Source organism: Ornithodoros turicata, chromosome 3, assembly GCF_037126465.1.
Source record: "Ornithodoros turicata isolate Travis chromosome 3, ASM3712646v1, whole genome shotgun sequence".
In the NCBI taxonomy this organism is placed as follows: domain Eukaryota; kingdom Metazoa; phylum Arthropoda; class Arachnida; order Ixodida; family Argasidae; genus Ornithodoros; species Ornithodoros turicata.
This window is the reverse complement of record NC_088203.1, coordinates 95,815,639-95,830,221: the sequence shown is the minus strand read 5'-3', so window position 1 is coordinate 95,830,221 and position 14,583 is coordinate 95,815,639. Positions and strand designations below refer to the sequence as shown.

Sequence of the window (14,583 nt, the reverse complement as noted above, 5' to 3'; positions counted from 1 at the left end):
GGCATGCGGTGCTTCCGAATCGGCGGAGCATGTCTTTTTGCGATGTCGCACCCTACTACACATTTGGTGCCGGGTACGGGAACTGTATGGCCTGCCTTCCATCGACTGGGCCACTGTGAGGTTCTTATAGACACCCTATACCCGTAGCACGTAACGAAACGAAGCAGTTCGCTTTACTAGTGACGGAAATTATCTTCCAAGTGTGGATTACTTGTTGCCGCGTAACGTTCGATGGCCCAGAATCCGGAAGCGCAGGGTTGCCATCAAGCCATTCGTGCTGGTCTTCGTGAGCAGAGCCTCTATGGTACCCTTGAGTGTTCTCGTCTGTGGTTGTCATCCACACGTCTTTTCTGCCAGGTAAGTGGGAGATTATGTTCTAGCCGCCGAGCTAGGACCGTATACTAGTCTCCGAAGCGACTCTTCCTGGGTTCTGGATTGTTCTCATGGTCTGGCGGGTAGGCACGGCAATCCACCTTTGGGTGGAGTTGTTCTCCAGTATGTAGGCAAGAGTTGCATTACGTGTATAAGGTCCTGCCTCCATAGACAGGTTCCTTACTTGATGACTATATACCACGACGATGGTCGTGCTATATACACACGTGTCCTGGACTAACAACATTTGGCAAAACAACTCATCATAGCCTTGAGGTCATGATGTTTTCGCACCGTTCCTAAGTGAAGCGATCTCAGCGTTTATCCGGATGATAAGGGTTTCTTTCCTCTACTCCCAGAAAAATGTCCGTAATTTTGCTGCACAAGCGACTGCTGACTCTATTGCCGACATGTGTGCCGCAACCTATATTTCATTTCATTTTATTTTATTTAACCTTAAAGGCCCTGGTGCAGGGCATTACATAAGGTGGGGGGTACAATACTTACAAATGCATATACATATATGCTGCACAAAATCCTTTTGGAGTGCACATCCTTTAATGGGAGTGGCTCTCTTTCCGCCTATGGGAGCTGATGTGCAATGTGCACTCCAAACATTTTTTTTGCAATAACTACATTACGGCACATATGCCGGCAAAAGAGTTAGCAGTCCCTTCTGTGTAAAATTATTTGTTTACAGCGCTCACCTAGCCATCCATCCACGCGTGCGGATCGTCCGATCGTGTCGCCCGACGGATTTTCCTGAGAATTTTCAGTTTTAAATGTTAATTTCGATATAAGCTCAGTGATGAGTCTAAAACTATGCAATGAGACTAAAACAAAACAAAACGTTGTCAACATGTTGTCAGAAGACAATAAAAATGAAGTCAATGAACAATATAATACTACCTGAGCTCACGTATATGAGTTCTATCGACGCAAGCGTTCCGCTGTAGGTGCCATTATTGACCCTATTGTCCTGTAACTCACTCGCTAAGCCACTTTGTTCTTTCGGGCTAGCCTGCACTCCATTGTGGAACTCCGTTATCACACGTTTTGTTTCTTTTTTAAATCAAAACTGCACAAAGAACACACGCGGAACTCGCGCACACTATCGCACGACACCTTGGGCTCTGCAGTCCTCTCGTTCCGTCCACTCTGTCCCTCCTGCTTCGGAGCCTCTGTTAAAGGGACTGTCGCGTCTGTCGCGGTCGATCTGAACTACTGTGCCCTGTTCATCGCCGACAATGACGCCAAAAATCCGACTCGAATTGGTGGCGCTGTTCCTGCGCAATTTGATGCAACACATGGCAAGAGCAGACGACGGATGTTGCGAACATTCCGGAATTCCCTCCCTGGAAACGTCACTTGGACAAGGCCAATCAGTGAGCACCCTTTGACGCAGACAAGGCCAATCAGGGAGCAGCAGAGAGACCGTGGCGTCCGATCGCCGGACGGGAGTGATGGCGTCTGCAAGTCGCGGAGAGGTCGGAGATCGGCTCGTGGGATGCTGTTTCTGGTGAGCGTCGTACGTGTTTGTACACCCAAGAGCGTAACACCGTGTTCCGCGGAACATGGTCACGTCAGCACCCACAGTGGTAAACGAATGTCAGCGTATTTACAGAGGCCTTTTCACTTAGTATGTTGCGGTGCGAACGCGAAACAGACGACCTCGGAGACAACCACCTGCGCTGCGCTCCCATTGGTGTGCCTGACTACGTCATTCTGGCTCAGCTGCAGAGGGAGTGCGAATCTTTAAAACTCGTTTATTTAATAAGTACGCTGCTTTCGGAAGATAAACCTTACCAAGTGGACTGTGAAACCATGCCTAACATTACCCCATCGGTCTCCTACTCACCTTTCCCGATGCGATAGATAAGCAAAGAGAGTGTTGCGTGAGCACGTGATGTGTGCACATTGTGTGTGCAAAGCGCCTCTAGGCCTCTGGGTGTCACGAATGTTCCTTTTCGGTGGAGTCGCCTTCCGGTCCGGCTGGTGGTATTTATCCGTACTCACTTTTCATGCTTTTTTATAAAAACGGAAAGTGGTAGACATATAAATTTGATGTCTATCGATTCCTGAAGTAATTCCGGAGAAAGTAAATGGAACGTTTTTTTCGAAATGGCCATAGAAGTTTAATAAAACCTGTTCAAAGAGGGAGGAGAAAAATTGGGTATTTTTTTCGCATTCGTGACGTCGCCGTAAAATACATACGACATATATGAGAAATCCTGTAGCGTAACTAGTTTCATCTCGTCTTCCTCTTTATGATGAAAGTACCCGCGTCAAAATCTGCGCGGCGGTTAGCGAGAGAAAGCATAAAAACTGTTCCATAGGAAATACATTGGGACGGAGAGCTGCTATGCCCTCTTAAAAATTATTAAGGTGCAGGTGGGTCCAGCCGGAGGGGAGGGTGGAGTGCGCGTGAAGCTCTAGGACGTGGGGGATAGGAGCGCGGAAGCGCAACGCTCCGGGAAAGGAGATATCCCGTTTAGTAAAAAGGAACGCGCTCCATGCGCTCCAGAGCCGGTGCTTAACGCGCCCTATACATTCTATAAACTTAACTTTACCGCATAATATGATAAGTGTCACAAAAAGCCGTACGCTCCGTGCTTTCCACAAACCAGGAATGATAACGTCGCATAGCAACACCGCATGGCACACTGAAGGCCAACCATGCTATGCGGTGAAGTTTTGTTTTAAGAGTGTACCTCAGGATTTGTGGTACGAAAAAGACGCGGGTACAACGTGACAATGGGTTGAACATCCGTGGAACCACTTTGTTCCGGCGTGGATATGTTTTATTTCGCTTGCAGAGTTCTGTGTAAGTCCTCCGTCGCGACTAACGCGTCGATTTGATAGATTGATCGATAATATATTAACCCTCCAATGCCGCCGTTTTCGGCGGTCCGTGCTTTGATGTCTACGTAAAAACGGTTGTAAGTTCGGTTTGGTAGCCAGGTCAAAATTTACCATGCAACGAAATTACGCCGAATTTCATGACGCGATAACTCGGTGAGCAATAAACCTATAACAACCAAGTAGCCAAACCCATATAGCTCACACGTGTATTTTTCTAGCTAACAAGGTCATTGCGGCGGCCTGCACAATCTGTGGGTGTGGCGGGCGCCTGCGAGAGAGACGGAAATATAGGGGTACGCGTACCTTGCGGGCAGTCTATCTCGCGAACGCGTGAAGCTAGGACTCCGATCGAGGTGTCGTTGGAAAGTGCTTGAGAGGTTATACATGGAACTTTAAGCGATATCGGCTTCAACAGCAATAACAAAAATTTTATAAACTTGCAAAGTTGAAATATCAATATTTTACCAGAATATCAGGATATATGAAACTGTGATATGTGATCAGAATCGAAGGAAACGATAATCAGAAGAAAGGGCGGCTCGAGAGGAACCCAAAAAGCTTTCAAAGTCCAGAAGCGAGCGATCGAGAGAGTTACTGTAGCGCCCAAGATTGCGGTGGAGGCAAATTCGACTGCCGCGGCGCGAAGAGCGATCCGTTACCCTCTATCAGCGGATCAACTTCGACTTGTGCGAGTGTGAAAGTGACCTACAAATACGATGGAGTGCATTCAGAACGGGGAGGGGGGGGGGCTTAGCACCGTAGAGGAGAGAGCCGAGCAAAGGAATTTGAGATCGCGATACGGCTCGGAAACGACTGGGACCGTTCCCGATTTTTTGTTCCTTCTCTAGCAGAAATTCTCACAACTAACCGTTATCAAAAAACACGCACCGCTGAAAAAAAAAAAAAAAGAAATAAAGAAAGAAAGTGTAATCTTTCCTCGTCGTAATAAGAGGTCGTTTTCGTCCGTCACAAGTGGTGCCATCCAGTGCCGGGTCCAGGAATAGTTGAGAACAAACATCGCTCCAAGCGGACAATAATGGCGAATTATGTAATTCCCTCTCTTGCTGTGTTGAAAATGGAATGCGTACGCCTTCTTTGAAAAAATTTCCAATCCATACGTGGTATAATAATCACAAAAAAAGGTATGCGCGACGCTCTCTCGTCAAGTCAGAAGTGTAGTGATGAAGTTTGAGTGCTTCATGAAACAAATTTGTATATGACTCCCAACTGTATGTACACAAAGGCATTTAATTTTTTACCTCCACTGTAATCGTAGTTTCGAGTGCAGTACATCGCGATCTGGTCACATGACAATGAATAAATAATGAATATGCAATATTTCCGAATATCTCCTAAAGGAAAGGAAGGATTTAGTTTTGAATTGCTTACGCACATGATAAGCGAGAGTTTTTTTCTTCTTATGCTTGTTCCCGTATAAATAAATGAATTATGTTGAAAGTTGGTCCATCCAGAATGACCAGGAGCCGTTGTTGTTGCTGGGAAAGGCTTTTGGATCTCGCGGGGCGTTTCTCGGAGGTACAGCTTGTCGCTCGTAGTTAGCCAGTCTCTCAGACAGTATCCGCAGAAGCTGCAAAGAAACTCAAGTGTTGTAGTATTGTCTTGCATGAAGTACGCTTCCATTCACGCTCCTAACATCAGAGGCATTCATGTTCGTTCCTCGTCTACGGAAGCAATACCACGTTTTTTAATGTAAAAAAAATGATATTGCAACGTTGCAAATAACGCTATGTTTTCTACTAATCTGATCATAAGCACGATAATTCATGTACACTCTCAGAAAAAAAGGGTGTAGTAGTTACACCTCTCAGGAGGTAATAGTTGTCGCATATGTTGTGCCTAAAAGGTTGCAAAGTTCTAACTGCTACCTACGAATGACAGGGTTACCGCTTTTTGAGACTTCGTGTTGTGTCTGTCCCTTCGTGTTCCCTCGTCTCGGGGTTTTTACATTATGTACCGCTTCTGATTCGGCGAGCGAGGGGGGCGTACGCCTTGTCGTAGCAATTTGGATATATGATAATTGCTTTTGCCACCCTTTTACACCCTTTATCAGACGCGATGTTGACCCAGGTGGTAACTATAGAAGTTGTTACCTTTTCACACCCCTTTTTTCTTAGAGTGTATTGCACGGGTCGGCATATTTCCACGTTTTCCGTGCACCCAGAGTCAAACCCAATCTGAGAAAGACGTCCTGACATAATTTGCAAGCATGTACAACACACGGGCAATATTACGATTTATGGCCATATTTTATTTATAAACAATACAGAAGATAGCAGACATCGAGCGTACAAGGAGAGTCATGTCAGGGTACCTTTATCACGCTTGATTTCACTATTTATTTATTTCTTATTTCATTTATTTATTTCTGACTATACAGGGTGTTTCAAAAAACGTGTCATTCGGACTTTATAAAAAAACGGGGCGACGGAAAAATACGGGGTAAAGGGCACTTGTGTGGCAACTGAATTTGCCATCTTGCAAAACTATTATCACTTGATTTTAATTAAAATAAATTGAATTTCTTTAATTGAACTCCAAAATTTCCCAAGTCAACCAAACGTTTTTTTTACAGAATTTGAGAGACCGTAGCGAACTTAGTCAGATCCACCAAGAAATCCGCTCGATATTGCAAATGGAACTGCCGAAAAAAAGTCCCGAAGTTGAGGCTTCAGAGTTTCGGGTATTCAACAGCGCACTAAATCAGTCGGAAAAATGCGCGGAGGGCAGGACATGCCCCGGTCCCCATGAAGCTAGAACAGTTTATCGCCGGACCGGCGTGCAGCACAAGACGCGCAGATAACAAGGCAGGTGACGTTCCACCATACGTTGATAAGCGGCAAACAAAAATGATTCCGCCTCTTTTTTCCCGCCCTGTGTTTTTTCGACCTTCTATCTTTCATGGGGGCAGGAGCATGTCCTCCTCTCCACGAATCTTTGCGTCTGATTTGGTGCGCCGTTGAATACCCGAAACTTTGAAGCCTCAATTTCGGGACTTTTTTTGGGCAGTTCCATTTGCAATATCAAGCGGATTTCTTAGTGGATCTGACTAAGTTCGCTACGGGCTCTCTAATTCTGTAAAAAAAAAAAAACGTTAGGTTGACTTGGGAAATTTTGGAGTTCAATTAAAGAAATTCAATTTATTTTAATTAAAATCAAATGAAAATATTTTTTCAAGGTGGCAAATTCAGTTGCGACACAAATGCCCTTTACCCCGTATTTTTCCGTCGCCCAGTTCTTTTATAAAGTCCGAATGACACGTTTTTTGAACACCCTGTATGCTACATATCGCCAGAAGGCATTGCAGTAGCGGGGGTGCATCACACACATACAGGGGGCCCCAGCTAACTGCAAACATATTTTTTAAAAATATATATAGGACTTTTTCCAAGATGAAATCAATTGCAATATAGCATATGCTGAAGGGCACTCCCTAGGAGGGCATTAGCAAAGTCCAAAGGCAATGTCTTACTTAACTTTCATTAATTAACTTTTTAATTATAAAAGCTACAAAGTTGTCCCAATGAGAACATCTGTTCCTTTCGGTCACCTGATATCGTAGCCGTTTTCAGAACAAAAATCCGTTCGATAGATCGCCCGCAAAAAATTAGTGAAGGAACGCCATTTTTTTCTTTATTTTGTTCATTGCGCATCTTCGCAGACGCGTATTTCCTTCATCCCCAACGTGAGAGGGGAAAGGAGTACAGTGCCGCCTCATGCGTCGAAGATGAGCTTTAACTTCCGGAAACAAAACAAAAACAAATGTATCGGGTGACTCTATCAGAACTGGCCTTATCTTGGGTTGCATTTTCTGTTTCCTTTTAATCTTTTTCCAGGACGCGAGAGGCGATAGTGTGCTCTTTCTCCCTCTTACATTGGGGGTGAAGGAAAGACGCGTCTTCTAAGAAGCGCAATGAACAAAATAAAGGAAAAATGGCGTTCCTTCACTAATTATTTTGCGGGCGATCTATCGAACGGATTTTTGTTCTGAAAACGGCTACGATATCAGGTGACCGAAAGGAACAGATGTTCTCATTGGGACAACTTTGTAGCTTTTTAGTTAATTAATGAAAGTTAATTAAAACATTGCCTTTGGACTTTGCAAATGCCCTCCTAGGGAGTGCCCTTCAGCATATGCTATATTGCAATTGATTTCATCTTGGAAAAAGTGTCATATATATATTTAAAAAATATGTTTGCACTTAGCTGGGACACCCTGTATACATATATACGTACACTACATGCACACACCTGTATACATGATATGTATACAGCTAAGGTATTAAATATAACGCACATAATGGAAATTTTAATTCTGAAAGAAATAAAAAAAAACACAGCTAGCACCGACACGGTTCCACTCACCTATTGTTTCGGAAAACAAAAAACAAAAAAAGAACACTTGACAACGTCTGTGACACGAAAATAACGTTAGAACCTTCTGATAATGATCAACCCTTGGAGACATGAAAGTCGGAGGTTTCAAGTACACTTCCTTCGAAATTGTTATGAATGCTAAAACCGTTGCGTTAATATATATATATTTTTCGAAGTTTAACCTTAGTTGCTGCATACGAATTGATAAACTGTCCAACTCCAGATGCACCTTTACTTCCGTTACACCCACCTACGTTCCAATGCAATTAAAAACCAATCGAAGCCGCTATATTTTGTACCCTCTTAAAGGGGCTATGAACTCTACCAAGCTAGCCCACCGACTGTGTCGGCTCCAAACGGCGATTTTAACTTGCTGGCTGTGACACCTTTTGTATAGGTGAATGTGATAGGTCCGATTCTTCACTACATACAGCACGCTGATAGCCAACCATCATCCCCATGACAACGTTCTCGCTCCCGCTTTGTGGATAACGGGAGGCGGAGCATATCATGTAACCATTATCTACGGCATTATGGCTACAAAATAGGCTCCGCCTCCCGTTTTCAACAAATCAGGGACGAGAACGTTGTCATTCGGGACGATGGTTGGCTAGGAGCGTGCCATGTGGTGAAGTTCATTTTAAAGAGTGTAAAGCAGAACGTTGTGTGTACCTCCGCGTTGGCGTCTGATTGGGTGCTACAATTCTTCAGATGACGTAGCAATGGATAGATATACCTGGATGACGGTGCGTCTACTCGCCCGTATCAGAAAATAAGTGCGTTTTTGTATTAACGCTGCACACGTTATGAAGGAGAAGTATTGAACAATAAATTGGTAAATAGAATTACAAAGCGTAGAAGAACAATATTACACCTATTACACCGGGAACTAAATACATGCAGATAGGAGTTCTTACCTCCTTTAACTTCGTTAATTAGTTTTTTTTTTCTTTCATAGGCATCTCATACTATGCACGCATACTCCAACGTAGGCCTAATCATAGTAATGATATGGTTATCGTTCCTAATTCGAAGAGCGACGTGGGCGTACGCCTTTTTGCGAAAACTATCATATATCCAAATTGACACAAAAAAGGCGTACATCCCCAGTCTTTCTTCGAATCTATGCGGTGAAGTTCTGTTATTAGAGCGTACTATAGTACGCTCTAATAACAGAACTTCACTGCATAGCACGCTCTGCGCCAACCATTGCCACGAATGATAGGGTTATCGCTTCCGATTCGAAGAGAGAGGGGGGGCGTACGCCTTTTTGTGTCAATTTGGATACATGATAATTGACACAAAAAGGCGTACGCCTCCCTCTTTCCTCGAATCAAAAGCGATAACCCTATCATTCGTGGCAATGGTTGGCGCAAAGCGTGCTATGAGGCGAAGTTCAGTTTTTAGAGTGTAATGGCGTCGCTTTTGGCTTATACACTAGCCTGACGAATATTGCGGAATAGAAAGTGGAGCGTTTTAGTAGCTCTTTCTAGCTGTTACACTCTACAAACAGAACTTCAGCGCATAGCACGCTGAGCCAACCAGTGCCACTGATGATAGCGTTATCGGTTTCGATTCGAAGAGAAGGGGGGCGGCACGCCTTTTGGTGTCAATTATCACATATCCAAATTGACACAAAAGGGCGCACACACCCCTCCCTCTTCGAATCAGAAGCGATAACGCTATCATTCGTGGCGACGGTGGGCGCACAGCGTGCTATGCGGTGAAGTTGTGTTTTAGTGTGTACATAGTTTACATGAGATGAGATGTCCATTTCAAATCGTTACTGAAAAAGATGCCGACATATTTACATTTATTTTGTATCTCTAAATTTACAGAGCACAACTTATAAGGAAACTCGATCACTCTATAGTCAGCGACAACACAAGTCATACACTTCACCCTACCCCCCCCCCCCCCCCACACACACACACACAAGGATCGCTCCGCGCGCGCGAATGTATATATTCAGTGCAGCGTGGCCAAGTGGGGACTCGAGAGAGAGAGAGCAGGTATTATATCGCGAAGCAGGGGCGTCGTGCAAAGGCCGGTAGCCAATCACAGGAGCGTTCCACGGATGAGTGGGTGGTCCCAACTGTAGTTGTCACTGAATACAGCTTTCCTACACTGTTAAAACAGAACTTCACCACATAGCACGCTCCTAGCCAACCATCATACCGAAGGATATCATTCTGTGTCATAATTTGTTGAAAACAGGAGGGAGGCGCCTATCTGGGACAAGATAATCTGTCCCAGATAGGCGCCTCCTCCCATTTTCAACAAATCAATGCACAGAATGATATCGTTCGGAATGGTAGTTGGCTAGGAGCGTGCTATGTGGTGAAGTTCTGTTTTAACAGTGTAATAGCTTGCATTGCCTCGCACTTATTAATATTTAAACTCACGCCCCATTCCTCACACCCAGAAACTAATCCGCTGATATCGTCCTGTAATTTTTCTGCGCCCTGGACCGATTTGATTTCTGTGTACATAACGCAGTCATCCGCAAAGAGTGGAATTTGAGAATCAGTACAATATGCAACGTCACCGATAAAAATAAAAAAAAGAAAGAAGAGAACAAAGGAGCCCCCAAAACAGATCCCTGTACGACACCTGATTTGTGGAAAGCGCAGGGCGTACACCTTTTTGTGACAATTAACGCAAAAAGGCACACGTCTCCCGTTTTCAACAAATGGGGTATCATGTGAGGTGTGGTGATGCAGGTGGCGGGAGCGACCTTTCGCCGGAATGGCTCCGCCGAGGAAGGTTTGTATCAGACGACACAGATGGCGTGCGCCGTCTCTGTCGTCTGATACAGGTTCTTAGTGAGGGTTCTTGTCTTGTGCACTTGCGAGACGAAGTCGTTCAAAAAAAAAAAAAGATTGTAAAGTTTCCTAAACATCTGAACAGAGTTAGAGTTGCAATGTATTTGTAACTTGTAAGAGATCATTTCGAAATATTAACACGTGTGTTACGAACCCTCAAACACACAGAAAGAATCGTGTTCAAGTCTGTCAGTTACGAGTATCAAAGGTTGCACAGCTACTGGGAATTTTTCATTTTTTTTAAGCCCCTGTAATATAAGTAGAATTCCCTTGATCCCTTTGGCTTTACAGGGGTGTGTGCTGTCCCTGTGTGGTAACTTCCTCAGTAATTTGTCTTCCTTCACACTTCGGAGGACAGACTCGCGCCCATCCACACGTAGAGACCCTTTCTGTTGACACATCTCTGCTGCTCTTTTTTGCAGTACCACATTCAACGTATTCACCTTTCAATTCAAGTTTTACACTTATTACTTCATTCATGACGCTGAGTTCGTCAAATATGGTCAGTGCACTCTAGGAGCTATGTCCAGTATGCGATCCGAACGAGTGTTCTCGAAACAAAAAAAAAAAAAAGACGCTTACAAGAGGTAGTCTTCGGGTATACACTCTAAAAACTGAGTTTCACCGTATAGCACGCTCTGCGCCAACCATAGACCTGTTTCTCTGGGCCAGGTGGCGCGAGTGAGCAGCAACGTCAGCGCCCCAAATTATGCAACACGCGGTAGTTTAGCAGACGACGCGGCACTTTCAAATACACGGCCTCGAGTTGTTCGCACTTTTGAAGAAGCATCACTTTTTCTGTGCATTTGTTACATGTTTTGTAGCTTTCATTGGCACCATACCGTTTGAAACACCATGCAAAGCCCGCTAATGAAACGACCGACTGTTGGGATCCGTGGCCGTTTGGGCCCGAAATGGCACTGTGCAAACTTCACTGCAACAGCCCCATTGCCACGAACGGTAGGGTTATCGCTTCTGATTCGAAGAGAGAGGGGGCCGTACGCTTTTTTGCATCAATTTGGATACATGATAATTGACACAAAAAGGCATACGCCTTCCTCTCTCCTCGAACCAGAAGTGATAACCCTATCATTCGTGGCAGTGGTTGGCGCAGAGCGTGCTATGCCGTGAAGTTCAGTTTTTAGAGTGTAGATTTCATAATATTTGGAAGGATTAAAGACTGAACTTATGAGGGAAGTTTCATTCCGGAGTTCTGAGTTTGGACATTCTGTCTAATGGATTTGAAAATACGCTGAAGAGCATTATCTGAGCATTACGCTGAAGAGCTGAAGAGCATTGAGCATTATCATTTGAGACTGTTTCTATTTTGCGTACTCACCCGTTTTCTGGATGATGAAATGTCTTGCATTTCGCAGGGGTCATCCTCTAAGTCGAATAAGAATGGACCTTTGAGCGAATTGAAGAATGGCTTCTCGTATTTGCAATTGATTACTAATTTTTTCCTCCAGTTTTGCTGGAACCTCAGTTGGTTCCTGTTGTAGAATTTCCTGAGAACATTGGCTACGGTAGAGTTCACCATTAGAGCGTCCAAGTTCGCACCACATCCGTCGACACACTGCCCGGGAACGTTGTACCACTCGTCCTTGGGGCCGTACCAACTGTGACCCTTGAGCAGCTTGTATCTGCTAAAGCGTAGGCTCGAGGTCTTGTCAATGTTGTCGTAGTTTAGGAGGATTTCTATGCGTGGAGATATTAACTTGCGGGATAGTTGACGCCACATCATGAAGCCGTCCTGTCTGCCAAGGCTACGGCGGCTTCCGCCTGCAAGCAAGTATCTAGAGTTGCTGTAATTTTCCAAGAAACGTTATTCGTACCTAGCATCAAAGCGTGATACATGTGTTCGGATTACCACAAATTATTCCTACTATGTGATGCGCGCACTGCCTCCTAAATTGTTTCAGTGGACTGTGTAAGGTGCTACTAAGGGCTTCTTCGCCGCATAGTCAGTGAGTAATGCGGAGAAGTGACATGATATGGCGGACCTTGTGTAATTACGATTCCAGATAGCACGCTACTGCTACACTCTAAAAACAGAACTTCACCGCATAGCACGCTGTGCGCCAACCATTGTCCAGAATGGTAGGTTTATCGCTTCGGATTCGAAGAGAGACGGGGGCGTACGCCTTTTTGTGGCAATTTTCATATGTCCAAATTGCCACAAAAAGGCGTACGACCACCTCTCCCTTCGAATCAGAAGCGATAACCCTGTCATTCGTGGTAATGGTTGGCTCACAGCGTGCTATGCGGTGAAGTTCTGTTTGTAGAGTGTACTCACTATGTATTAGCAGTACCTATGCTGATAGCCTACACTCTTAAAAATTAAGTTCACCGCATAGCACGCTCCTATATAGCCAATGATCATCTCGAATGATATCGTTATCTGCCCTGATTTGTTGAAAACGGCCTTTTTTGTGACACTTATGCTGTTCATAATGTCACAAAAAAGGCATACGCCTCCCCAACAAATCGCGCATTCCCAACAAATCAGGGCAGAAAACGATATCATTCGAGATGGTGGTTGGCTAGGAGCGTGCTATGCGGTGAACTTCATTTTGAAGAGTGCAGTAGGCGTCTTGATCCTGATCGTTTTAATCCTGATGCGTTTTAACGCACAGGCGTCCGTTCCGTTGGCGTGTATATCCGTCAGTTACCATGACAACGACCTAACAGGAGAGCTGCCACGCACGGACGTACAAGAGTTCGCAACAGCTCAACTTTTCCTCACGGCAGCGCATTCAACGCAACAAGGAGACCACTGAGAGCGGCGAACCTCACGCATGCGCAGTTTGTACGTGGTAGGTAAACAGCAATGGCGGCCAACGGAGCAGCGTTGTGTGGCTTTGTGTATCTGGTGCTGCCATGGGCGTTGCAGTGCAATAAAGGCTTTGCAGTGAAATAGAGGTGATAACACGAGACAAGACGAGACCAGACTATAAAAAGGTAGGGCCTTGAAATCGCGTGCTCTTGTCTCTTTCAATTTCTTCTGCAAGAGTAGCGCCGCCGAGGAATACTGGCAATACTGGGTCACGAGAAATCCAGCGAAAGCGTCGCTGAGCGTCACCGTTTCCGGATCTTCGATATCGAGGCACCCCAGCACGCAAACAAAGCGCTTTTAAAACACGTTGTTCAATCGTCGTGCCTTCGTCTGTGTTGTATGGGCACGCACTGAACCCACGTTAGTGCGCTTCGCCGACCACATGTGCACTCTAAGAAAAAAAGGAGTAAAACGGGAAGTAATTGCAGCTTCTACTCCCCTAGTCTGCGATTACTCCCCATTTTAGTCCCCTAATCCAACATTTAGTCCCGACGTTTACTCCCAAGGACTGGAAATTGTCACTAAACTTCGTGAATGGTCTCCTGAATGCAAAAGTCTACGTAAATATGTGCCCTTGGTCAATTTGAACGACATAAGGCTGTATAACTCACACAACGTAGCAATTTTCCAGCCACACAGAGTAAGAAACAGTTAGCGCATCGTTCTTCGCAAATTGTGCCCTAGTATGGCGCAAGATTTTATATCACTCGATATATCCCGGTTGACGGTTTGCTTCACAGTATCTTCATGCATGCGCACACCAGTTATGTACCTGGGACTCTTACAACAGCGCGTGAAATGCGGTCTTCACTCTGTGACATTCATTTACTCCCGTGCATTTACTCCCGAAAAAGACTATTTTTTGTGGCAATGCAATTACTCCCCAAAAGGAGTAAAAGTACTCCTTTTTTTCTTAGAGTGTGTCAACCGAAGGACGTAGGTCCGTGGAGGTGAGAACATGTCAACGCACTGCGCCGCGTTGAGCGCTGAGGGTGCGCGCCAACGGAACTGATGCCTGTGCGACAAAACGCACCAATGAGGACAAACCTCAACCAGCTGTCTGCAATAATGTTGTCCAGGAAGGAGATTTCGAAAGTCGCGTAATATTTTTTTTATCTCTTACTTTCTATGGTGCACAAGATAGCACGAGACCACTTGCCCGCACTGTCTTCCGAAAGAAATGTTGTTGACTAACTGCGTGTTGACCTATCGCATGCTAGTTTGCACGCCTGCAAGAAACCCGTACGTCAAGAGGTGCGCACACAGAGGTAGAACACATTTCTTGACGTCACT

The 14,583-nt window shown here is 45.0% G+C and overlaps 1 protein-coding gene across 6 annotated transcripts in view; it reads right to left on the bottom strand.

Moving 5' to 3' along the window:
• Positions 1 to 4,462: 4,462 nt before the first annotated feature.
• LOC135388881 (arylsulfatase B-like) overlaps positions 4,463 to 14,583 on the bottom strand; it is a 55,712-nt gene continuing 45,591 nt past the window's right edge. For 5 of the 6 annotated variants that reach the window (XM_064618741.1, XM_064618740.1, XM_064618739.1 and 2 more), the window contains 2 exons: positions 11,794 to 12,236; positions 4,463 to 4,822 (listed from right to left, as the gene is read on the bottom strand). In XM_064618741.1, the coding sequence (XP_064474811.1) occupies positions 4,682 to 4,822; positions 11,794 to 12,236 (584 nt within the window). In that variant the 3' untranslated portion in view covers positions 4,463 to 4,681. Of the gene's footprint in view, positions 4,823 to 11,793; positions 12,237 to 14,417; positions 14,520 to 14,583 lie in introns of those variants that run through there. The other variant, XM_064618744.1, reaches the window with a different exon arrangement.